The 25,317-nt window shown below is 39.7% G+C and overlaps 2 protein-coding genes across 2 annotated transcripts; both read right to left on the bottom strand.

The window, feature by feature from the left end:
* Positions 1–2,487: 2,487 nt before the first annotated feature.
* On the bottom strand, positions 2,488–20,233 carry LOC130249888 (C-C chemokine receptor type 5-like). Its single transcript, XM_056485046.1, has 2 exons — positions 20,148–20,233; positions 2,488–4,489 (listed from the first exon to the last, which is right to left on the bottom strand). The coding sequence occupies exon 2, from the start codon at positions 4,476–4,478 to the stop codon at positions 3,408–3,410; it is 1,071 nt and encodes a 356-aa protein (XP_056341021.1). The 5' UTR covers positions 4,479–4,489; positions 20,148–20,233; the 3' UTR covers positions 2,488–3,407.
* Positions 15,818–25,064, bottom strand: LOC130249889 (C-C chemokine receptor type 1-like). Its single transcript, XM_056485047.1, has 3 exons — positions 24,992–25,064; positions 20,148–20,297; positions 15,818–18,843 (listed from the first exon to the last, which is right to left on the bottom strand). Exon 3 carries the CDS (start codon positions 18,830–18,832, stop codon positions 17,762–17,764), a length of 1,071 nt encoding a protein of 356 aa, XP_056341022.1. The 5' UTR covers positions 18,833–18,843; positions 20,148–20,297; positions 24,992–25,064; the 3' UTR covers positions 15,818–17,761.
* Between the last annotated feature and the right edge of the window lie 253 nt (positions 25,065–25,317).

Raw genomic sequence — 25,317 nt, 5'->3', positions numbered from 1 at the left:
CCGGCACAGCCGACCCCTGGCATGTCCAAAGGTGGACCTGGCCAATTAGAAATGGCAGTAACGCCCCTGTGATAATATATTTAGGAAGAAAGAGAACCATAAAGTGGTTACTGTGGCCAGAGAAGAGTGGAGTCGGTTGAGTTTTTCATCAACTAGCACGCCCAAGTCTTTCTCCACAGGGCTGCTCTCAGTTGCTTCTACACCCAGCCTGGAGCTGTGTCTGGCATTGCCATGACCCAGGTGTAGGACCTTGCACTTCACTTTCATTCTTGTGGCTTGTAGCTTCCAAGCTGTGGGCAAGAACATTGAATGCTCTCCTTCCAGAGCAGGGTCTGGAATCCTGTACCACACTCTTGGCATCTGCCTGTATCATGACAGGGTGGCCCTGCCTATGCATCCAATGGACCTCCATTCCATTCTTTGTGACCACAGTTGGTTGCTGCTGTTTGCATAAAACTGGTAATGCCTGTAGTGGGGGGAGTCATTCCATTAGAAGGTTTTCTTAGGAAAAGAGATCACAGCATCAATTAGGTTGGACAAGACCTCTGAGATCATTGAGCCCATTCCATGACCCAACACCACCCTGTCAAGCAGACCAGTCTGTCCTTAAACACGTCCAGGGACGGTGGGTGACACCACTACCTCCCTGGGAAGCCTATTCCAATACCTAGTCACCGTTTCTGTGAAGAAATTAATCCTAAAAAAAAATGTTTTGAACGGGGAAAGCACCAAAAGCCTGCCTGGAGTAGTGCATGTTTTTTGGCATCAAATTTTACAGTGAGACCACATGATGGCACTGTAATCTTAAGAACTGAAGGGAAGTGTGTGCACAAGTCCACTGTAATTGTTAGATATTTGCTAGATGACCTACTTAGGTCACTAAATACACTGGAATTCTTTTACGCACTTATTTATTAAAAAAACACCTAATATAAATCATCTAGGATCAGTATGAATTGTCTGAGATAGGTTTTTCCCTATTGGTAAATGTAAACAAAACCAAATATAATGACAACCAAAGTAGCATATTTATTGTTACATTATTAGTGACATGCAGTTAAGAGCACTGGAGTTACCTTGATGGTCCTGTGTTATTTCATTATACTGCTATACTTAGTCCACTTGTAAAACTCAAATTTTGTCCTGCCTGTTCTTTCAGTGTTACAAAGAGGAATTTATTTTCCTTTTCATTCTCCTGGGCTATTCTAAAAAATAAGGGAATGGAGGTGGGAAAGGATCAAGGAGTCTAACAAAACAGTTAACCAGCTTTAATGGATGGTGTAATACAATATATGGTTACAGTTATTGGCAGAGTCCTTAATTGAATGTACCAATGTTTTCTATTGCCTCTTTGAATCTGGATCACAGTTCTTTGCATTAGCTGAAATATGACTTGTTTTCCTGTGCTGAAGTGTGATCCCTTTCCAGTGAAGTGATGGAAACTCTTGATAAGCTGCCAATGCACTGGGCCACCTATCTCACTTCTACCTCTTTCCTTCGGAAGCTGCTTGTTGCTTAGAAAGATCCATGATTAGAGGTCCATGCTGTAGAAGGATCAGAGCAGCTTTGACATGCCTCTAAGGAAGTTGGTCAGCGTGCCCATGCACATTTTGTTGTTGTGCTTTGTTCCTGAAGGGCTGACGAAGATATGTTACTGTGTCTGGCATCAAAGCCTTCCAGAGAAAGTATTTCCTAAAGGCAAGGTGTTTTCAAGACCAGAATAAAATACAAAATTGTTTTAAGTTAAAAAAAAAAAAAAAAAAGCCCAGCCTGCCTAGTTACCCATTTTAAAAGGATATACAAAATCCAGAAAGTAATTGATGCAAAGGGCCTTAAAGAAGAGTGTGCAGCTGAAAATCTTGTAAAGAAGGAGGTGTGATATACTTCTGTTACACTTCCCATGTGGATGTAGTTCCAAAATGGTGCTTAATATGACAAAATAAATAACTCAGAACAAGTGGTTTGATAAGTAAAAATTTCCCTATTTCACTTCCTGCTTTAACAAGCACTTCCTACTGTAAAATTCCTTTGAGACTTTTTGAAACATTTTCTTTTTTGAAAATATTATTTAAAAAGCTGTCTAGAGAAGCTGGGAAACAGAAATTGCCCTTCTGGATAGGAACAGCAAACAAAATACTTTTTATTTCCAGTCTCCAAAGTTGTCCAATACCATATGTCTTAGGGGAAATATAAGAACTGTTGGAAGGGGAACTTGGCCCATATTAATTAATGCTGTGATTATAGTATGTTCTTAAGCATAGCCTGAATAGCCCAATATCTATTTCATGTTTTCTATGTGTTCACATTCTTTCCAGATTCTGAGCTTTATGAAGAATCAATCCCATTAACCACCAGTCTTACAAATTATGGAAGCTTTTGCTCTCTGTAAAACTCCTAAATGGCAAAAACCCCTGTTGTCTAAGAACCCCAAATGAGACCAGCTTCTAAAACAAAAGGGATGCTCTATACCCTTGACTTTTATATTCAGATGTTTTGTTAACTTAAATGTTTATAACATATGCTTATCTCTAAAAACATCTGTGTCAATCCACTTCAGAAATCATTTTCACACCTCTAACACTGTTGTGGTTCGGCAGCCATTATGCCTGCATTATTTTTTTTTAAAGTTTTTCTCTCATGTAGGCTACAAAAATAGCAAGCAAAATCACTGCACTAAAAAGCTAGAACACTGTTGACTCACTCTTCATGTTGGATCTAACCTGATTAAAGCTTCATTTGAAATACTTTAGTTTTAAAATACTATTACCACACTGATTTCCTGAACAGCTACAGGACATTAGCTTTTTAATGACAGATCAATTACATTATCTTTTTAGCATGAGTAGCATATAAAACATGAGATGAGTAAAAGAGAGCCTTCAGAAGTATTGAACTCAAAAGTCACTCAGGTATCAGACCCTAGAAGTTAGAGCTACTATGAGAAAAATCTAAGTGATTAGGACTCAACTATACACAAAGGAAAATATACCATGAAATATCAGAGTCCATTCTAAGTGTATAAAATTTTCCATTCCATGCTGTATGACAGACCTTAGTAATTTAGCATTATTTACAGAGATACGCAACCAGACTAGTAAAAATATGACTAAGACTGAGTTTAAATGAGTGAGGTACCTTGTATAATGTACAGTCAAGAGATGTTTCTGAAGAACCAGTGTAACTTTATAACCTATAGTTCACTTCAAAAAATCTCTTCTTCATTCATTTGCAAATACCCAAGTCTGTGAGCAAATGCAAACTTTGGTAAATATGTATTCCGTGGGGTTTTGTTTGTTGTTTGTTTGTGGTTTTTTTTGCAGCTGCCTTAAAGACAATATCCAGGAGAGATTCAGAAGCCATTCATCACAGAGTTGATCTCACAATTCTATATTTTCACTAGACAGAGCTTATAATGCAGCAGAAACTTCTTGTTCTCCAGTAGATTGTGTGTAGGTGGAGCTTGCTCGTTCAGCTGTATCAGCATAGAAAACGGGACACAATTTAGACATGTGGACTGCGATCTGTTTATGGAAAAAGCTGCGAAGATATTTCCTAAATTTTTCTCCAGCGAAGGCATAAATTATAGGGTTGATACAACAATGGACCATTGAGATTGTTTCTGTCACTTGAATTGCTTTGTGCAGTCGACCATTCCCTTCACAAGTAGAGATAGAAAATGCACCTTGAAAATCACGCAAGAGAATGCAAAGGTTGTATGGTGCCCAGAAAATAAAGTAGATAATCATGATAATAAAAATAAGCCTGACTGCTTTATGTTTCTTCTCATTCCTACATTGCAGTAATGTCTTTATAATTTGTGTGTAGCTGCAGATCATGATTAACATTGGAATAAGAAGTCCCAGGATATTCATTTTTAAGGTGAGGAATTGCTTCCATGCATTTCTCTGCTCTGACGGATAATGAGCACTGCAAGTATAGCCTGAACTTTCCTTCTGAGTTTTGTGAAATACTACCCCAGGGACAGAAATAAGAACAGCAACAACCCAAGTGACAATGCTGGCAAGGATGCCGTAGGCAACTGTCCTGGCTTTCAAAGCAAACACTGCGTGCACTATGGCCAGGTACCTGTCCAGAGTCAAGAGGATTATGAAAAAGATGCCACTGTAGAAGCCAAGGAGGTAGACACCTGACAGAATTCGACACAGTGCCTCCCCAAAAATCCAGTCGTGAACTGCATAGTAAGCCCAAAAAGGGAGAGAAAATACAAACAGCAGATCAGAAATGGCCAAGTTGAGCAGGTAGATGTCAGTCATACTCTTCAGCCTCTTATATTTTACCAGGATAAGGACAACGAGCATGTTGCCTGTCAGGCCAAATATCACCACTAAAGAATAAAGTGGTGGCAAAAAAATTGCTGCAAAGTGCTTTTCCTCAGTTGCAGGGCAAGGCGTTGAATCACTGTAGTCAAATTCTGTTGTCAGTGGCCAGTCGGTGAAGTCTGTGGTTTCATTTCCCATTGTGTATTGGTCTGGAAAGGAGAAAAAAAAAAAAAAAAAAAAAAAAAAAGACCTTAAACTAGAGCAATCTCCAAGCTTTGCAGTGAAGGGAATGAACCACGCTGATGTTCTCATCTGGTTTGCATTTTGCTGATGAGCACACAAGCATTACTTTGTCAAGAGAATGAAATTGCAGAGCTCCCAGAAAACCTGTCTATACATCTGTGGAGTCACCCTGGTGCATGTTGGAAGTGTGCTGTGTGTCATTTCCCACATGTACATTGTCATGTGCATTTTTCCTTCTCAGTAGAGATTATCAGCTGCCTGGCCTAACCAGAAACAGGAATGCTGGATTGAATCTGCTCTTGATTTAGGCACTGTATGAGGGACTGGCATTCCACTCAAGGAGTCAGGGCATGTGAGGTGATTGGGCAGCAGGGCTGTGAAAGTCCTCAGGCAAGTTCTGCTACACTCTGGGAGCAAAGAAAGGCTTGACTGTGATGTCAGCCCCTCCAGTCTCCCCTTTTCCTATGTCGGACTGTGAGCCAGATGTAGCAGCAGCAGAGATTTTTGTAGTTTGATCTCTGAAAAGCTCAGAGAACTGTCTTCTCACTGACCCCCAGAGAACATGGAAGAATTCCTGTGTGTCCCACGAGAGGCTGGGCAGAGGATTTTGTGAAGACAGGTGTCAGAGGGACCAAAGTGCTTCCTGGTCACTATTCAATCCATGCCTTTGGTAGCCACTCAAGGAGAGCTACTTGCTGTCTGGTTAAAGGGCTGCTCTGTCTTCCTGTGCCATCATGATTGCTTTTATCAGACACCTCATGGCAGACAGGTGGCTGCCCATGGCACAGTGTTGGTTTTGAAATTAGCTTCATCCTGGAAATGTCATGTGTGCTTTTAGACAGAGGACACAGAGTGGTCCTGATGCAGAAGAGTTCAGGCAGTGCCTCTGGCCCAGCTTGCTGTGTGATCCCTGAGCGCTCATGTCATGCACCAGCATTCAGTCCTTTCCTGGATGCACTTTTTTCAGTGCTGTGGTCTGCCCTGTGTGACTGAAGGTGTCTTTTGCAGAGACCACACTCTCAAAACTACCACAATTTCATTCTGTCTGCACTTGAGCTCTGCAAGTCTAAATGTCACTGAAGAAGACACTCAGCCCATGGCTGAAGTGACTGAGAGACAGGCACTGCTCTGCTTTTTGGTACAAGCTCATAGAGGCCCTGACTTTGAGCTTGTGAAACCCCAGGTCATATCTTTGTGCCTGTAGATAAAACCTCTCAGGAGAAAGGACTATTTTCTGCTGTAAAAACAGATTGACACAGATTAAGGACACTGTCATTTTAAGCAAAGTGGTTGACTTAGCTAAACCTAAGGTGAGGTCTTGGGGAAGGTGCTGCTGGGTCTGGGACCTTAAAAATGAGATTCTGCTGCCAGCTCCTGATGGAGATCCTTATGCTGCACAGTGCAGATATGCATCTGCCCCAAAGGAGGAAGTTTTGTTGGAGTAAAATCTGTGCCTTGTACAAAAAGAAATGCTGCTTTTGCAAAACTTTTTAACGCTCTTTCCCCGAGTTTTTGAGTCTGGCCACCAGCTCTGCTCCTAATAATAATAACATTGACATCCATGTCTTTTGGAGAATGAGGAGTAAGAGAATATTAGCAAATTGTAATTGTTTGTGTCTCAGCTTTGCCCAGATACAAATTCTTGATGACAAATAGGTGCTGTCAACCTCTTCAAAGACTGTAGTTTAGGAAACTCTGGCAATTTCTGTGAAGCAGTTTTTTTCCATAGTCATACTAACCATATAATTATCACAATGCAGCAGTAATGGTTTTGTTGGTAAAGGAAGTGGCTGTGGCTCTGTTATCAGTAAATAACTTGATTTTAATATAGGTAGGGGTTTATATTTCTTAAGAATTTTCAGCAACACTTTAAAAAAATGTGAGTTTATAAAACATTCTTTTGTCTAAGATATTGGATTCTTTACTTCAAAACTTGAACAGACTTGGGCATTATCTATGTAAATATTTCAGATTTCCATTGGCTAGACTTGCTAGATTCATGTTGCATACCCTGACAGTACATCCCTGCACATAACTAAATATCCTCATTTACAATGTGTCAGTCAGACGTGCTATATACTGGGATTATGGGAAGAGTGCCAGATCCAGCACTTCCTGTCTTGCTCATTTTGCACCTGTGGGGTGATCATGCATAAATATGGGTATGAAAAACAACTAAGTTATAAACCCAGAGTGGGATTTTATGAGTAGGTGACTGGTAGGATTCACAACAAAATGCTGCCTTGATATTACTGTGATAATTCTTTTTGTGGCAGACCCTTCTTCCTGTTAACTGCTGTCTCAATGCCTTCCCTCTTTTTCCTCTGATTATCACATCTTCCCTGCATCTTGACTTATTCCTTACAACCCTTTTTGCGTGCTTAAGTTATGGCTTCCCCTTTGAGCAGTTGTTTCTGCTAACCAAGCCCCATTCCTCTAGCCCAGCCTTTTCTTCACAAGTCTCTCTGCAGAAGTATTTACTACTCTGAATTGTGCATAGTATCCAGCACATGCTGACAATGGAGACTAAAAATACTAATTTGGAAACCAGAAAAGAGAACTAAAACCAGCTTTGTTCTTTAACCTATAATCTTGATGGTTTAGGAGACACTGTTGGCTACTGACTAGAATATTTCACTGGGTTAATCAGTTCACCTAACTAGAGGAATCTGTCTGAGCTCATGTTTCCTAATCATTCAAAAACCCCAAAAGTAGTCAACAAAGATCTCTGAAGAAAGAATATTTAAAAAAAATTCTATATTATTTTGAACACAGTTTAGATAAATGCAATCTTTCTAGAAACCTTCAATCTGCTATACAAATTCTGTTGCTCTGCTTGAGACTAGCAGTCATGCAATTTTTAAAAGAAAGGCTCACCATAGAAAAGATGACTAAACTCATGTCACTGTTTCATGCTGAGTGTCAGGTCACAGCTTTCTGTTTTAAGAGGCAAAGATTTTGTTAAAGTTTTTTTTTTTGCATAGTCCCATAAAGTGTTAATAACTATAAGGCTGTGGCAAATGGAGGTAAAATGCCAAGTTATGCTGCATGTAAACAGAATCCAATGAGTCAGTGTCTAAAATGCAACACTAGTTTTTCTGTAGTCATCCTGTGAGTGGCATAAGTACCCTTAAATAATTCAACATTCAAACAACTTTGTTTTGAAGTAACAGTTTTTAAATCCGTATTTCTGTCATTGCACATCATTTTCAGAGACAAAATCAGGGTGGCATACTCCATTATGTCTCTTCTCAGATCAATCACTAGAGATTTATTCTCTGCTCAAGTCTTTTAGTGATTTTGTCATTTAAAACTAATGCATTACATTAAACATATATTATGCATTTTGCCAGGATAGTTTTTAAAGATGAGTACACTTGCAGGATTCCATTAGTATGTTTTACTTCAGACATCATAGTACCTAAGAAGCTGCTAAATGTTTAAAAAAAAATAGAGGCAAAGATAACTTACCATGTATTATACAGTGCAGGTGATGTCTTGTATTATAATGACTTGTCCGTTGTGAGGATTGATTGTCTGATTTTCTACAGTCTGTCACAAGATGAAGGTCAAAAACACCTCTTCCTGTGTGAAGAAGGATGTATCAATTTGAAAACTTCTAGCAAAGAAATATATTCACAAAAAAAAAAAAAAAAAAAAAAAAAAAAAAAAAAAAAAAAGAAGGAGCAGTTCTCTGGTTCTCTTTTTTCTAAAAATGGATTATCAGATGTTACTTTTCTAGTTCTTGAGACGTGCAGATATGTTGAAATTCTAGAGGATCCTCCTAGGAGTTGAAGTTTCACAACACACAGCTGTAGTTTTAGAAAAAGACTTTATATAATTATTTTATCTTTTTCTTTTAGCTAACCTGTTTGAATCAAGAACAGTTGACATGCAGTTCATCCCTGTACATTTTTTAGTCATTAAAATTCTTTTATGTTTTTCTATCCTTTAACAAAAATGTGGAGCCTTTGAATAAAGTTTATATTTCTATTCAGAATTACCTGCACACTTCCTTGCTCTGAGTTGCAGTCTGTATATTTCAGGATAGTTGATCGATCTGATTTTTCTTTCACCTGGTCTTCCAGACTGTGGGTTTTTTTTATTTTAGTCCCTATCATAAGACTATGACTTAGTCTGTGTAGTGAGTCTGACCTTTTAAAACAGCACTGTTATTTACGTTTTGGAAGTAAGCTTTAGAAAAGCTTGATAAGAGATCAGTTTTTATCAGTTTCCTTCCTCATAGCTTATTCCTCTGACTTTTAGAGTTAAGCTGCACTGTGAGCAGATTTCTAGGTCCTTCCTGGACATCAAAGAAATTACACAGGAGGTAGAAAAAATACAGAAAGCAAGAAAGGGATGGTGCCTTATAATTTCCAGAGAACCCCTTAGAGAGAATCCCTGAGAAGATACCTGATAAAGTACAAGCCCCTGCCTCACCTTGCCATCTCTTGGTAGGATCTGGAGGATTTCCCATCAGTGAAGGCACTAAAGAGATACCTTTTCTGTGCTCACTCCTTGGTATCCTTAAAGGATTTAAAACCACAAAAAGCACAATGGTGTCTTTCTTTGGATGCTGCCCTTCCTTAACAGAAATCAAGGGAATCACAACTACTGAATTATCACAGATCTGTGGGGAGACAGTAAAGAGTGAAAAGCTCACCTTCTTTTCCTTTTCAGCCCTTCTTTGTATTATTCCATAGTATAAATGGGTTTTTGTCTTCCTTTCCTAATCAGCTATTCCAATGATCTCTTTAAAGGCTGGAGTCTCAGGGTCAAAATTAAAGGCCCCTGAAGGGTATTCTAAGGGCATATTCACCCCACCGTGCTTGACTATGTTAGACTCTCTACACAGTCAGTGGAAATAGCTGCTTCTAATAGTGTTTCCACTACACTTAAAATAAGTTCCCAATGACTGCCTAAATTTCCTGGATAAAAATTTCTGCTTTCATATGGAATTCTTATAATTCTGAAACAAGGCATTGTGTCAAATTACTTTTTCAATAATTTCTAAACAATCTACATACTAAAATTAATAGATATTTTAAGTATCTCTCCATGAAGCCTGCACTGATTGCTTGTGTTACATGTTGCTTAATCCACTGGAGACTCTAAACCCTTTCTTAACACTATAGGAGTAGGGGAAAAACAGTCTCAAATGTGTTGCTGGACTTGCCTGTTTTTCATCAAGCTTTATCATTCTGAAATACGCTCCTGCAAAACTTGCCCACAACATTTAGACTAACAATAACAACAACAACCACTACCACTAATGCTTAAAACTAAGACCTGTGATAGGCTGGTCTTCAGAAATTTTGTTCCCACAGATTTATTGGGAATGACAGTGAAACACAGATTACTGTGTTTGATTTTGTTGATTGCAACTTTTGGTTCCCATAGCTCGGTCTGGCCAGCAAGCACAGTGTGGCATGTTATTTACTGGTGAAGAGTATTGCAGACCAACAGAGGGCCTCTGCCACCCACGGTTAAAACAGCTGAATGAGGGGAATGCACCCGGTCTGCTCAGCAGCTGCATCTTACAGCTGGATGAGAGACTCCCCAGGGAGAGTGTGAATTGCTGTGGCACTTGGCAGCCCAAGTACTGGGTTGTGTGACTTTATTGTCAGCACCTGCAGGATATCTACAATTAGCTCTACCCCAGCTGCAGATAAGCGTCGCTGCTGGGAGGCCAGATTTGGTCAGGTCTTGCATGTGGCTGTGGCCAAGCCCAATCCCTTTGGTGCTGTTTGTGGGGCACTGGGGGAGGTGCTGTTCATCAGCACTGCTAGGACAAGATCTTTCCTGCAGGAATTGGTCTCCCATCCAGTCTGAAATTTCAGCACACTAATCTGGGACAGACCATCATAATGCTGTCTCACCTCCTCTTCCCTGCTGTCTCCATCTTGTGTGTGTGAACACAGGCATGGACAATGTAAGCAGCACATCCATTGTTGCAAGTCAGTTTTCTTTCAGCTTTTCTCAATCCCTTGTCAAGCATTTCTTTGAAAATTGCTGCTTGTCATGAACACCAGTGGATTTTAAGAATCTTTACCTAAGCTGAACCTCATAATTTTACCAAGAAATGGAAGCTGTTGTTCAATAACAAAAATAATGATTCAGTGTGTTGATATAGCTTTGAATTTTACCTACCATGGTTTTCACTCAGAGATGAGTATGAATTATATTCAGTGGTGTGTTGCTCCTTCCCTCCATAAAGATATTCCTGGAATGGAAGTGAGCTATATTCCTCATCTGTGGGTCTCAAGTTGATGTACTCAGCAAGTGTGCAGCCATGTACACTGTCAAGTGAAGCTGCATTTGTCAATCTGTCCTATGCAATGATTGATTATATGATTCATCTTTACAGTAATCAGCCCATGGCACTGAAGTGTCTGATATCTGACTCATATGGCACTCCCAGAGATGCTGTAATTTATGTGAGATTTACACCAGTACCAAAATGGCTACTATGACACATACCAAAAACTCCTGTACCACTGTGATACACAGGTGTCATCAAGTATAATTTTGGGCACAGAAACTCGAAAATTCAGCTAACAGTTTCCATTCAAGTTATTGCAACTTGCACTACCTGAAGAAGAAAGGCTGGGGGGAAGAAGGAATCCTGGGACAGAATGACAAATATCTTTCTTAGGTATACATAGTGTGATAGAGCACAACAGTCTTATCAAAAGTCTACAGCAAAGATTAATTATTTTCAACTGGAGAAGAGCTCAAAGGAAGACAGGTGAACATGAACTAGATGAATCTTGTTACTTGTTCTATTCACAACATTTGTATTAGCACGTATTTTATTTCATCAGTAACAAGTTTTTTTGTCTTGAAGAGGCTGAATAAAGACATCCAGCTTAAACAACTTTATTGCTTACCCTATTTTTTCTTACCAGCCTTCTCCTTCAGGCTCTCAGATTCTGGTGACTCATAATTTGAGCCACCATCACAATCACACCCAATCTTACCATCTGTGAGGTATATTCTTTTGGGGAGAACAGGGGAAAAGCACGATGTACCACACCCTAAGATTTCTATCGTAGAGACCAGTGAAAAAACAAAATACTTCACACATAGGTGTAAAAGAAGACAGGTTACAAAACCAAATTCTGGAAGACACAAGCATTTCTAAAGCCAATGAACATTTCTTCACGTTGTTGTTTATTGTCAATAATATCAAAGGTTTGAGGCTTTTTCACCTGTTATTCTTCAGCTGTCTGTTTGTTTCTTCCTTATAAATTTGGCACATACATCATTGTGCATTGCAGCATATCCTATCTCTATTGTCATGGTATGATTTTTGTTTTGGCCTTCTCCAGTAAGCTACTCTTACTGACCTATGTTTCCTTATGAAGTGAGGAAGAAAACATTATTTCCTTCTACTATTTTTATCCAGGTTTCTGATGTATACTCTCCACACTTTATAGATAAAGTGTTGTCATTATACAATAAATTTTACTTTTGGGCCACAGTTATGCATTTCACAAAATTTCATCTCTTAGAATCTCATTTTTACATAGGCCTTTAATTCACACACCTTGGGTTTTTTTCAGGCACATTTATAGTACATAAATTCTAGATCTAAAGTTTGGTGTTTTGGGGCTATCTCACCTACGCTGGGTGTGCTCCTCCTGTGTACCTGTAACTCCTGGACTTTTTATCAAGCAGGCTGGGAAAATCACACACCAAATCTCTTCCCAGTGAAAACTAGGTCACACAAAGGGTGAACAGAGTCTGTTTGATGACAAAGTATGTGCCAGTAAGGCAATAAAGTAGCTTGAGAGAGTTAAAAATTCACCAAAGTATAGCACAGAATAAATAAAAGAACTTGGGAAAAACCAAACACACAGGAACCAAATCTATAACCTGAGAAGTAAGAACAGGAGGACACTATAAATCAAGCTACAAAGAAAATGAAACTGTTGATAAAGCCAAAGAAGTTTGCTTAGTCATTAGCAGAGTTAAATACCTGCCTATAGACTATAATTGCTTCTTACTCAAAAAACCCTCTTCTTCACAAAGCATGCAGGGTAAAGGAAGTGTGCACTTCCTTAAACAGAGATCAGAGAATGCAAAGCCAAGGACTTCAGCTTTAGATTGGTCCATATGTGGGAAATGTTGATCTTTTCTTGTTCAAAGTGTATAAAAATGAGCATGTGGCATTTTGGAGGTGTGCTAGCTTTGTGGATTCATGACCTAGCACCTGTCTCTTCCCAACTGTAAAAGCAAAAAAATCTCAACTGCATGTGTGAAATGGCTTCTTGCATATCAGGTGAAAGAATCCATGCTCAGGACAGCACCAGCCCCTAGAAACCAGAAAGTATTTTTGAGAGTCAGAGGTTAGATATAGTCTGTAATTGTCCATACCTTATATTAGTGTCCCTGCAGGGTGTGTTCAGATAGCTCTTTTACTTCCATCCATTTGGTTTCCATTCCATTCAAAAAGTCTGGTATCAGGATGGGTCACTTTGTTCATGTTGTATGGGTAGCATCCTACTGGCACAACCCTGGAGAGTTGAGTGTCACTTGGAGGTTTGTGCAGTTTTGCATATTGGCCCATGTTTCTAAAAATGCTGCCCTCCTCTGTCTCAGTGTTGGGGTCCCACTTTACCAGGATCAGTCATTCCAGACTTCAGACATTCAAACCAAGATTGCTGTCGCTGTCACCAGATGTACAAAACATCTTGGCAGTTATACAAACTTTGACAACCTTTTTTTAAATCCTCCTATTCAAGTTTTTGAATAAAGTACAGCTCCCTGAAGTCAAGTGTCACCAGAATATGGGTACAAAGCAATGCCTGCACCACTTTGTCCTGGCCTGGTTGCTATATACATTCTAAATGCACCAGTTTGGTTTTTTCAGTTTGTTTTTTTTCCTCTGTTAGCTTAAAATTGTATTACTTTATTAGGGAGTAATGCTTCTGAGGCCCTAGTGACCACACTAAACACTTCCTAGTTAAGGCCAGTAGGCATCAGCAGTTGAAAACAGCAGTAAAATTAAATTTCAAAACTAACAGTATATGCCTGTTGTGCCATTTGACCTGGTCAGCATAATGTAATTCTCCTGGCACTTTATTTGTTTCTAATGAACTGCAGCAAGATTCCATGTAAATTTGTCCTTATTTTCTTTGTATTTATACCTCCTGTAATTTTCACTGGAAACAGATATGTTTATTTTGGAGCTTCATAATTGAAAGTCTCTCTTATCTAAACCTTTTAAGGTTCTGCCTAAAGTATTTACCTCTGGTCTTCCCAATAGTTTCACTATTATTTTCTTAGTTTCTGTTAGGGCTAATAAAATCATTCTCTCATTTGTGTGACTACTTTTTCCTAGTTATCCATTTTTATCTTCTTCTTTTCCTTTATACCCCATTTTCATTTATCATATATGAAATATCTACATGTAAGATAACTGTTGGTTTAACAAACAAGAGAGTCTTATGACAGGAACATCCGTATACATTGGTTACCAAAAGTTTCACTATTTCTGTTTGTATCTGTTTGACACTTGCCTGTATCACAGACATGCCAATGGCAGTGGTTATAAACCTGGTGGTTTCTTGTGAGCGCTGTCCAGTACCATTTTTGCCCCTTAGGAAAATAAATATGCACCTTTGCCCCTTAGGAAATCTGCCTGACAGTTGGCAGAGTTATCTTCTGCTGTGTGGGACATTCCTCCCTACGTGTTTCTGAACAGGTGGCAGTAGCCTCTCCTAACAGGAGGGTTGGACTCTGTCCTGTTCAGTGCATAAACCAGACTGTGTGATTGGTTTTGGAGCTGTGTGCAGATACTTGTCCATGGCATGCAGCCATTCTTTTCACAATGCAGCCATTGTCCTCAGGAGATAGATAGATAGATAGATAGATAGATAGATAGATAGATAGATAGATAGATAGATAGATAGATAACTTCAAAAGTTTTGAACTTGCAAAAATTTTCACTTAGATGTTCAACATTTGTTATAAAGCAACGATTTATTTGTGGTGTTCAAAGAGACCTTGTCTTAAATCTGTTTGATGTTCTGGCAAGGCTAGTATAGTCTCTAAAATGCTTGCTTTTGTCCCCTCAATATCTCACCAGAGCAGCTCAGATGCCTCCCAGCCACTGCAGTGGTTCTTCCTTGTCTTAAGTTTCTTCTCTGCTATATTTGCAATCCTGTCATATTGGCAAATCCTTTCCATTTTCTTCACATACCTCTAGTTCATCACACAGTTTGGGTGCATCTGTCTGTGTCTCTGGCTCTTACATACACCCTGTATCTTCATCTCAATGTTCTTCCACTGCAGACCTTGAGTCGTGGAATATTTATCACCTGTATATAAAACTTCTACCACTTCTCTGCTGAGGTGACTTGTGTTCTCTTTCCTGGGGATTCCCCCAAGAGTATTTCCATCCCACTGTGACCAGACTGCCTGAAGCTGCTAGCCTGATTTGAGGCTACCTGCTCTGTAGCTGTACCATGGTGCAGCCCCATCTGACTGATTAAAACTCAAAAATTGCCACAAAACTGTCTAGAGCCCTGCATGTCTCAGTGCAAAGCTGCAGTGAAGAACCAAGGATTACCCTGCTTGGGCACATAACAATAGGATAATGTTTAATTTTAGTTTATTTGTGTTCCTGCTGCACAAAAAAGAAGATCAAAATCAGACAAAAAAGAACAAAAACAAAAACAAACCCAAAACAAATGTGAGAGTGGTTATAGAATTTAGCTTATCCTGTGGTGGATAGATGAGAAGAGTGCTCAGGGGAGAGAAGGAGGTGTGGATCACAGGCTGAAAAAAAGGAATGGGCACAATTAAGTAGGGAGAATGGCTGGGTGAAGCAGAAGCATATTTCCAAATTGAACTTTGAGGGCTTAAGTTCCTTTTCACACAAAACTTGGGACAACAGACACATTGCTTGGCCAGAGTCACTGTATATGGTGCAAGAAGATATGAAAATTGCTGCAGAAAGAGTGACATCTTTTATTGGTCTCTTTTATTCCCACTCTTTCCCTATTTATAACACACAAAACCCTACTTCTCCAGATCTCACTCATTTAAAATCTGTGGCCATAGACTTCTTCCAAAGCTATTGTAGGTCACTCTTCTGAAGTCTGCTGATGGATAAAAGCTGTGCCAGCTGCAGAAGCTTCTGGACTGGGCAGACAGTTCTCTGTTTGCTTGGTTTGAAGTGTGGTATTGCAAGTGCCCTGTGTCTTTTTCCCATCTCCACTCTCAGAGCAGAGCCAATGTCCTGTTCCTTACACAAGAGAATATGGCCTACAGGATATACACAGATTTCCAGACACTGATTTTATTAATTTCACTTCATTAACAGGAAAGCAGGAAGAAATTTAATTCCAGCAAGATAAGGATTTACAATTAAACATAGCAGGAGAAATATCACTGTTACAGCAGGAATTGTATTGCACTGAACTAATTTTTGATTTAAAATTACAAAGGTGCTTTCACTTTGTTTCAGTAAAGAAAATAGAAAAAAAAACCTATTATTTTTAAGAAAGAAAGTTTATTATGAGGATAGTTTTTGGTCTTTTGTGTAGGCTATCTGTGGCTATCACAAGATTATGATAGCTGATGGGATAAGAGCTAACAACTAATAGAAGCAGTGCCCAGGCATTTTAAGGCAAGAGGAAGATTATTTGCACCACCTAGATTAAGGCATCTGGTACTCAAATTAAGAGGCTGGCATGTTCCTTCCACAGTTAATCTTCCCCTGAGACTATTTAAATCCTGTGACTGCTTCTGGTTCAGACACTTCTTATTCTTGACTGACCACTGAGGGACCTTGAAGAGATTTGCTGTTAATTTAGGCATCTGCATCACATGCCTGACATTAAGCAGTGTGGAATTCCCTCTGGTGTCCTTGCTGGAGGTTAGTTGAACCTGCCCCTCCAGATTTCCATGAGCAAATCCTTGCATTCCCTTCTAAGGAAATGGGAAAAAAAAATCAGAGGGACAGCTCACTTGCATAAGGAGTGCTCACCTGCACTTCTTTACAGTCTGAAGTAGGAAATTGTCTGCTGTGCTCCTCCTTCCTCTTCTGTGCTAGCCCCATGTCCTAGAATTCCTTTATTTTACAGGGAAACTCTTAATAGTGGAATAATTGCATGGCCATAGTACACCAGTAGGCCAATGTTCTTGAGTCTTCAATCAGCATGCAGTTCTCATTGAGGTACCAGTTGCCTAGAGTCACTCTTTTCCTGGGAAGACAGGAAGGCATGCCTTGTCTGGAATTGGCTGATTTTGCAGTTCCAAGGCCATTGTCTTCCTAGAAGTGTATCCCAAAAGTCAGACTTTGTGTGTGTGTGAAGAGCATGTTTTATGTTTTTCCCATGTAGGAACCTAACCTGACACACTGGTGTCCTGTGTGGCCATGTAAACTCTTCTGTACATGATTTACCTGTTCAGAACTAGGGAGGCCTGCTCTATGTACTGTGCTCACATCCTTCAGAGGGTCCTGTTATTCTTCTCATACAGAAACTTGCATAGCACATGCCAAGGTAATTTTCATTCTGGTCTTGCAGATCTTTACTGAAGGGCATTTATTGGTTTAGTGGTTTGTTTTTTTTCTTGGAGGGATTTGACTTGTCAGAAACAAGCTCAAACTTTTTAGGAGTATACCATTGTCTGCTTGAGCAGTCAGTAAAACTTGGTGTGTGCAGTTACTTGAAAAATTGCACCCACAAAAATCACAATGTTGCTGATTAAAAGCTCACTTTGGAAAAAGTCAGTGACTGAATGGTGATCTGGCAGACATAAAATTAAAAAGCAAAAATCAAAATGCTGTAACATAGTTATAGCTGTTAAAGGATTATGTTTAAAAATGACTGCACTATTGGCAAAACAGAAAAATTCTTGGGTCCAATGGTCCCAGTAAGATCTTTTGAGATGACCTATTACGCCTTAGACTTTTCAGTATTGTATTCCTCCCTCAGTAAATCTCAGTGGATAGATCTTTGTAAAAAAGCATGATCATATTTGTCTGAGCCCTATTTAAATCTTGATGTGACCCAGCTACAGCAGTTAATGTTTCCTAGAGAACTCATTGATTCTCTTCGTTTAGCAATGGAAAATGCTGTAATCCCAGGGAGCAAACTCCCTACAACAGTAGGGGAGCATAGAGTTTTCAGTAGTGGTCGACATAAAGATCTTAAATAATATCAGGCACTCCTCAAGGCAAAGCAAGTGATGCAAAATTTGCTAACTAATGTTCTGATGTATTTTTACAGTCCAGTAGAGACGTCGTGCTCTGCAGTGGATTGTGTGAATGTGGAACTGACTCTTTCCAGTTTTTCACGATAAAGACCTGGACATTTTTTGCAAAGGTGAGGTGCAACATGCTTTCGGAAAAAGATATGAAGATATGCCCTAAATTTTTCTCCAACAAATACATAGATCACAGGATTGATGCAACAGTGGATCATTGAGATGGTTTCTGTCACTTGAATTGCTATCTCCAGTTGTCCTTTAAGTTCACAATTTGAGGTGAAAAGTGAATCTTGAAATGTATGCAAAAAAGAAGAGATATGGAATGGTGTCCAGAAGATGAAGTAAAAAATCATGATTACAAAAATAAGTTTGACTGCTTTCTGTTTTTTCTCATTCTTAGATCTCAATAATGTTTTTAGAATTTGTGAGTAACTGAAGATCATAATGAGCATTGGAACAATAAGTCCCAGAATGTTCATCTTTAAAATAAAAGAGTACTTCCAATTTACTGTGGAATCAGGTGGATAATGAGCACTGCAAGTATAGCCTGAACTTTCCTTCTGAGTTTTTTGAAATACTACCCCAGGGACAGAAATAAGAACAGCAACAGCCCAAGTGACAATGCTGGCAAGGATGCCATAGGCAACTGTCCTGGCTTTCAAAGCAAACACTGCGTGCACTATGGCCAGGTACCTGTCCAGAGTCAAGAGGATTATGAAGAAGATGCCACTGTAGAAGCCAAGGAGGTAGACACCTGACAGAATTCGACACAGTGCATCCCCAAAAATCCAGTCATGGGCTGCATAATAAGCCCAAAAAGGGAGAGAAAATACAAACAGCAGATCAGAAATGGCCAAGTTGAGCAGGTAGATGTCAGTCATACTCTTCAGCCTCTTGTATTTTACCAGGATAAGGACAACGAGCATGTTGCCTGTCAGGCCAAATATCAACACTAAAGAGTAAAGAGGTGGCAAAAAATTTGCTGCAAAGTGCTTTTCCTCTGTTCCCATGCATGGTGTTGAATCGCCGTAGTCAAATTCTGTTGTCAGTGGCCAGTCGGTGAAGTCTGTGGTTTCATTTCCCATGGTGAATTGGTCTGGAAAGGAGAAAAAGACATTAAACTATGTGAGGTTCTTGACCTCTGGAGCTCTTGGATCCACTTTGTCAGGTTATCTTAAATAAGCGAAGCAGCTCATAGTTGCTGAAAAGGTTATTTTTTACAAAGCACATCTTATTACAAAGCAAATCAGTCTCAAAAGGCAAGCAGAGAAGCAATGGCAAAAGCAGTGGCAAAAGCAATGGCAAGAACAAATAGCTAAAAAGCACCAACTCTCCCCAATACATACTCTTATATAGGATTTTTCCAACAAACTCGGACTACCACTCCTTAACCTATTAGAATTCTAGTTTCTTAACACACCAGGTTATGTATAAAGTACGCATACGACTTATCTTGCTCTATCTGAAAAATATAAGTAATATTCTTACTATAGCTCCGTTATGTCTAAGTACTGTCTACAGCCATGGTCCTGGAGCCTCTACTGAAAACATCAATCACTAGAACTCTCACTGCAACTTTGGCATTTGAAACCTTTCACTTACTAAAAGCATTAGAACTCACCCTAAAACTTACTGACTTACTTCTACTTGAACGTCTGCTTTATGTGTGAGTGGCTTAATATATTCAATCCATCCACAGGCTTAAATTCAATCCCTGTGCTTTGATTTCTCTCTGAAGATTTCAGAGAGACCCCTGACTCACTGACTCCAACAAAACTAGAAGAATCTCCAAGCTTTGCAGTGAAGAGAATGAGCCATGCTGATGTTCTCATCTGGTTTGCATTTTGCTGATGAGCAGGCAAGCATTACTTTGTCAAGGTGTGAAAGAGAATGAAATTGCAGAGTTCCCAGAAAACCTGTCTATACATCTGTGGAGTCACACTGGTGCATGTTGGAAGTGTGCTGTGTGTTGTTTCCCACGTGTACATTGTCTTGTGTGTTTCCCCTCCTGGTATAGCCTGTCAGTTGCCTGGCCCACAGGGAGAGGGTGGATGAATTTAACGAGTTATGGGTAGTTTGGGGGTCTTGTGCTCATCAGTGGCTTTCTGGAGGAGTGTAGAAAGCCAGGAAGGTAGCCTGGAAAGAAAGCATCATTGTCTGGCATGCAGAGCATTGTCTTGCTTCTCTGGTATCTGTGCACCTGCTCATCATGTTGGTCCATCCTATAGCCCTTGCCCACAAAGGACCAGGCACTGGTCAGGTGTAAATGCACAGTGCCTGCAAAGGCACTGTGACATGGGTGAAAAACAGCTGGCTTCAAGCACATCTTCAGGTTGCTTCAAGTGGCAATCTGGGAGCCTTAATGCCTGTGGGAATTAGGAGAATACTAAACATACCCACCTGTGCTATTGTGGCTGCTGAAGAATGGAAAGTCAGCAGTGTTGGTCTGGGTTAAAATGGCAACACTGGTTCTTTTACAGAGCCTAGGGCAGGTATAGGCAGTGGAAGTGCTGGTTTCAGATAGCTCTGGGATGAAATCGGTGCACAGTCCTGCAGAGAGAATAGACAGACAAAGACCTTAGCAAATGATGCAAAAGATGAGAGTTGCTGTTGGAGTGGCCTCTAATATCTGTCTCTTGTGGCATCTTCCTGTCAGCTGAAAGACCTCTCCACTGCTGTTTGGGGATGTAAGGAGTTTTGATTCCTTGTTTCAGTAGTTGTTTACAGCACTTATTCAGGAGTTGATGATAGATTGATAGAGTGTATTGGCAGATATGGCCATAGCTAGGAGTGTGCACTACAGTTCTTCATGTGATATTGTTCTTCACCCTTTGTCAGTCAGTTTCCAGTAAGGCAACAATGAGGAAATGCAGGGGTTGTGCAAACTCTGTCCCTTCTGTTTAGGTTTAGGGACTGTTGGAGGGACTGGACTTCCCCTGCAAGAATGGTGTCAGCCCCTTCAGCACAGTGTTGGTTTTGAAATTAGCTTCATCCTGGAAATGTCATGTGTGCTTTTAGACAGAGGACACAGAGTGGTCCTGATGCAGAAGAGTTCAGGCAGTGCCTCTGGCCCAGCTTGCTGTGTGATCCCTGAGTGCTCATGTCATGCACCAGCATTCAGTCCTTTCCTGGATGCACTTTTTTCAGTGCTGTGGTCTGCCCTGTGTGACTGAAGGTGTCTTTTGCAGAGACCACACTCTCAAAACTACCACAATTTCATTCTGTCTGCACTTGAGCTCTGCAAGTCTAAATGTCACTGAAGAAGAAACTCAGCCCATGGCTGAAGTGACTGAAACAGGCCCCTGCATTGCTTTTTAGTAGATAGTCAATTTAATTAACATGTTGAGAGAGAATCAGAAGTGCTGAAGAAAGAAAAATTTGCAGGCTGAGAAAAAGACAGCTGAATAAGATAATGAAACTGAAAAAACCCACAAGAGGCAATACAAGGGCAAATGCTTGCCACGTCCTACCAAGCAGACAGATGCAGTCTTTGAGTAAAAAAATTCCTTCTGCCCCTGATTTTATTCCTGAGTGTGATGCTCTATGACACAGAATATCCTTTTGGTCAGTTTGGGTCATCTATCTCAGCTGTGGTCACAAATCTAAAAGACATCACCATAAGGGCTGCTGGGAAGAAAAGTAAGTCCATCCCAGTCAGACCAAGTTTACCTTCCCACCACCAAAATTTACTCTTGCCCTATACAATTGACACTGATCCTGGCTAGAAGGATCAGTGCTGTGCTTGTTTTCTTTACTTGCTCTGACCTGGTGGGAAATCTCACAGTATCTGTATGGTCCTCCTTTTCAAAACAAGCAGAAAATATTAAAAATACTTTCTGAGATGCTTTTAAAAAAATGCTTCTCCTTTGCACACAGGCAATGTTAATCACAAAGAACTCTAAAAACTGACCTGGATAAAAAGGATAAAAAATTCTACTGGAAATTACTGGTTGCACTTGATTTTAATATTTTTTGCTTATCTTTAACCATATTTCCCATTTCCATTTTTTGTGGAGAAAGAAGCATCTTCTGCAGAAGCTGTAGCCCTTGACAAGATGTCTGGTTTTGGCTCTTAAATTATGGTGTGAGCCTTCAAAAATGAGTGTGTTATAGCAAAGATATGTCCAGGTTTATCTCTGGTCTTGTGCTATTTAAACATGATTGGAGCAACTCTGATTTGAGAACTTGTATTTAATTATTTGGTTTATTTCCCTCTTTTTTTTTTCTTTTTTTTTTTTTCCAAAATTTCACAAGAATATTCAGAAAATCTTAATTATTTTCATTTTCTGTACTGCACGTGGCCATCAGCCCACTCTCCTGACCACAGTCCCACTGTTTCCACATGCACAGGGTAATTTTGGTTGCTAACGGAAATTCTGAATGATTTTTGCAAAAAGCAGGCAACGTGTCAAGCCCAAGGTAGACACATAAGAGGAGAACTTAGTAATTTACCCTGTGTTTAACCATGTAAGAGTATCAAAATACATGAACAGTCCAATAAGAGGCTACTGTTGTTTCTCCTCAGAGGACTGGTTATGTTCTGAGTTGCCAAAGAAGCTGGATACAGAAAGGTTTTGCCAAGCAATGGGCCAAGTACCAGGACCCTGGAGAAGAGTTCTTGCAAAGAATGTCAAGTTACATCTTAGATGGGAGAAAAATTGGTTTGCTAAATACTTGTAACTTTGTGAGCCCAAATAAATATAATTTAATTTCTCTAAGTTTTAACAAAGCTGCACTTATGGCAACATCAGAGATTCTGGTAATGAAGGTGTAGCCCTGAAACATGTCTTTCCAGATTTTTGTATTTTGGCTGCTTTGAGAGAAGCCTCACTAGCTCCTGAGCATTAGCTGCTATCTACAGTGTCACTTTGAGCTAGAAGATGTCTGGGTGCTGGTAGGACTATCAGACATTTCCATGTCATTCAAGCAAAGCAGCTCCTGAGTTGCTACAGTGATTTATTTAGGGATGACATTTGTCACAGCTCAACGAGTCTGCTGTGCTCTAGAGGGGATTTGGACAAAGTTTCCCCTCTTGACCAGAACTTGTAGTAACTACAAGATACAAGAACAGCTGTGCATGAATGGAGCTCCTTATCTCAAAACCGAATGACCTCCCAAAGTTCCCTTCACCCTTTTGCAGTTTAAGAGGAGATTTCTCTTTTGAAGTGTATGAGCAGGTAACAGCACTATTGCCCTTGCTCTCACTCTCTTCCTTTCATAAATGCCAGCACTTGGCACACAGAGAAATAAATTGCTTAATGACTTGTAGTCATCTTAAAAGTATGTGTCAGCAGCATCTAGGGCACTTTATGAAGAGAGAGAAGTGCAACTGAGTAATACTGAAACTTAAAAAAATAATACCACATGTTCTGATAGCAGGCTTTGCAAGAGAGGTACCCAGTGTTTCCTGCTAGCAGCTCTACCTCCTTAACTCTGCCTTTGACTTTCTAGGAGGAGCAAAACTACAGAGAAATCTGTGCACAGACACCTGCACTTGCTTGGAGAGCAAGCATAAAAGTAAGAACTTTTCCTGTGTTACCAGGAAAGATGAAGGAAAAGATGGAAGTGTAAACTAAATACTCTGTTAAGACTCTGAACTGATAGTTTCCCTCAAACACAACTTTTCATGTGGTAGTGACCACAGGATTTCTTTCTAGGATTTGACTGGGTATAGAGCCCCTTCCAAAATTAAACCTTGCCTGGGAAACCTCTTCCTCTTTTTTAACAGCTGGACATTAGAAACATTCAGAACTACTTGCCTCCCAACTGATGGGTTTTTTTCAACCCTACAAAACTTTAAAAGTAAAATATACTCTAAGCTGAAAAGAGCAGGCTTAATTCTCTATGAGGCTTTAGGATCTGATTGCTTACATTCCCCATCAAAACCAGAAAGAGAGTCTGGCAAAATTTCTGAGCTTTTCTACAGTTAAATAGAGTCAGTCTGTGGGTCTCAAGACAAAAGAAGTAGGATGTGTTCTTACCTAAACAAATGTACAGTAAAGGAATATCATAAGCACTGAAAATTAGCATTCTGAGAAAGAGAAATTTGAGAAATTTGAAATAGGTATTAAATACCTGCCTCCAAATAATGAGAATATGTATACATGGGCTCTTCTCTTGTATAAGCTAACTTCTGGGCTAGTATCTCTGTTAGGGTTTTGTTGTTTTTTTTTGGTTTTTTGGTTTTTTTTTTGCTGTGGTTTGGTTTGGTTTTTTTTCCAGTGTCTGATAAAACATTGAATTCTGAGTATTTCAAGCAGTGGTTGTAGTCACAACCATTCTGAGGATGAGCTCAAGCACAAAATGGAATGCTAATAGTTTGGAGTGCAGATTTGCCAGCACATGCCATAGGATCATGTGATGCCCTGTCATTGCTCCAAGGGTCTCTACACTAAGAAGTTCAAGCCCCCTGCTCTGTTGCTGTCAACTGTTCCAGGCAAAAGACAGTGACAATTCTCCCATGAGTGTAAAAAAACAAGAAAAATAATTTGTAGGCTATTGTAGCTTTTCTGCTAATATACAAGTGGCAAGTCTCATTCATCCAAGCAGAGAAGCTCCCCTTTTTTTGTGTGTGACTAGAAAAATTCCAGTGCAGTACTGATTTTTAGTCATGTAAAATCTCATTACCAAAAATTGCAATCTGGGTATAAAACTGATATCTCATTGAGATATGGCTGAGATATGGAGTAAAGACTTTCTAGTGTGGTGACTCAGAGACATCACTTAAAATAGGACCTGAGCCAAATATCCCTTTAAAACATGATCATGAAATAACACTTTTAACACAATAAATGTTTGAATAATATAGAGAAACCATGTGATAGGATAGGGATGGAGAACACCTGTCAACTGCATCTGACAGAGCAAGATGTGACTTAGATATGGAGAGCTAAGGTGAAGGTGAAGGATTTAATGTCTGACCAATTTTTATCCTTAGCAGAATACATCTTCAAGCTATCAATCTCCTGGAACTGCTTCAAAACCAAGACCCAGTAAGTTCTGGTACAAAACAAGATTATTATTTTCTACACCAATTGTCCAATTGAATTCTCTACTTTCACATTTAGTCTTATCCCAAGCTGTAAGCTAGTCACAAGACCCGATTGTTCCCAAAGATATTATCTCTGCTTCATTGTCAGCTCTACTGCCACTGTCATTAGACACATCAACTCCCCTCTTAGTGATTTTCTTTTATATATACACACATTTAGATAGAAAGATAAGGAAAAAAATCAGCTACTCACTGTTTCACCAAGCTGGTCTAACTGTGAGTTCTTCTTCTTCATGAACAAACATATATCTGAAAATAGGAAACAGCACTTCCTGTGACATATTGCTTAAGGGGGGTAAGTTTCTTCTTCTCTGAAAAAGCTTGGTTTCCAGGGCGAGGTCAGAACTGGTGGATGAAGACTTTATGGATGCCAGCTAGTTCTGCTCCAGCTGGAATTGGAGCAGTCAGTGTCTGAACTACTCTATCTCTACAGGGTGAAGACTGGCTGGTTCAATAAAATCCCATTCTCAGGTCAGTAAGTATTTCTATCTGCTCTGGAAACTTCTAATCTCAATTTAC

This window comes from Oenanthe melanoleuca, chromosome 2, assembly GCF_029582105.1.
Source record: "Oenanthe melanoleuca isolate GR-GAL-2019-014 chromosome 2, OMel1.0, whole genome shotgun sequence".
NCBI lineage: Eukaryota > Metazoa > Chordata > Aves > Passeriformes > Muscicapidae > Oenanthe > Oenanthe melanoleuca.
This window is presented reverse-complemented; position numbering and strand designations above follow the sequence as displayed.

Coding starts and splice junctions, on each gene's coding strand:
- LOC130249888 (XM_056485046.1), bottom strand. CDS start 4,478: ATGGGAAATGAAACCACAGACTTCACCGACTGGCCACTGACAACAGAA.
- LOC130249889 (XM_056485047.1), bottom strand. CDS start 18,832: ATGGGAAATGAAACCACAGACTTCACCGACTGGCCACTGACAACAGAA.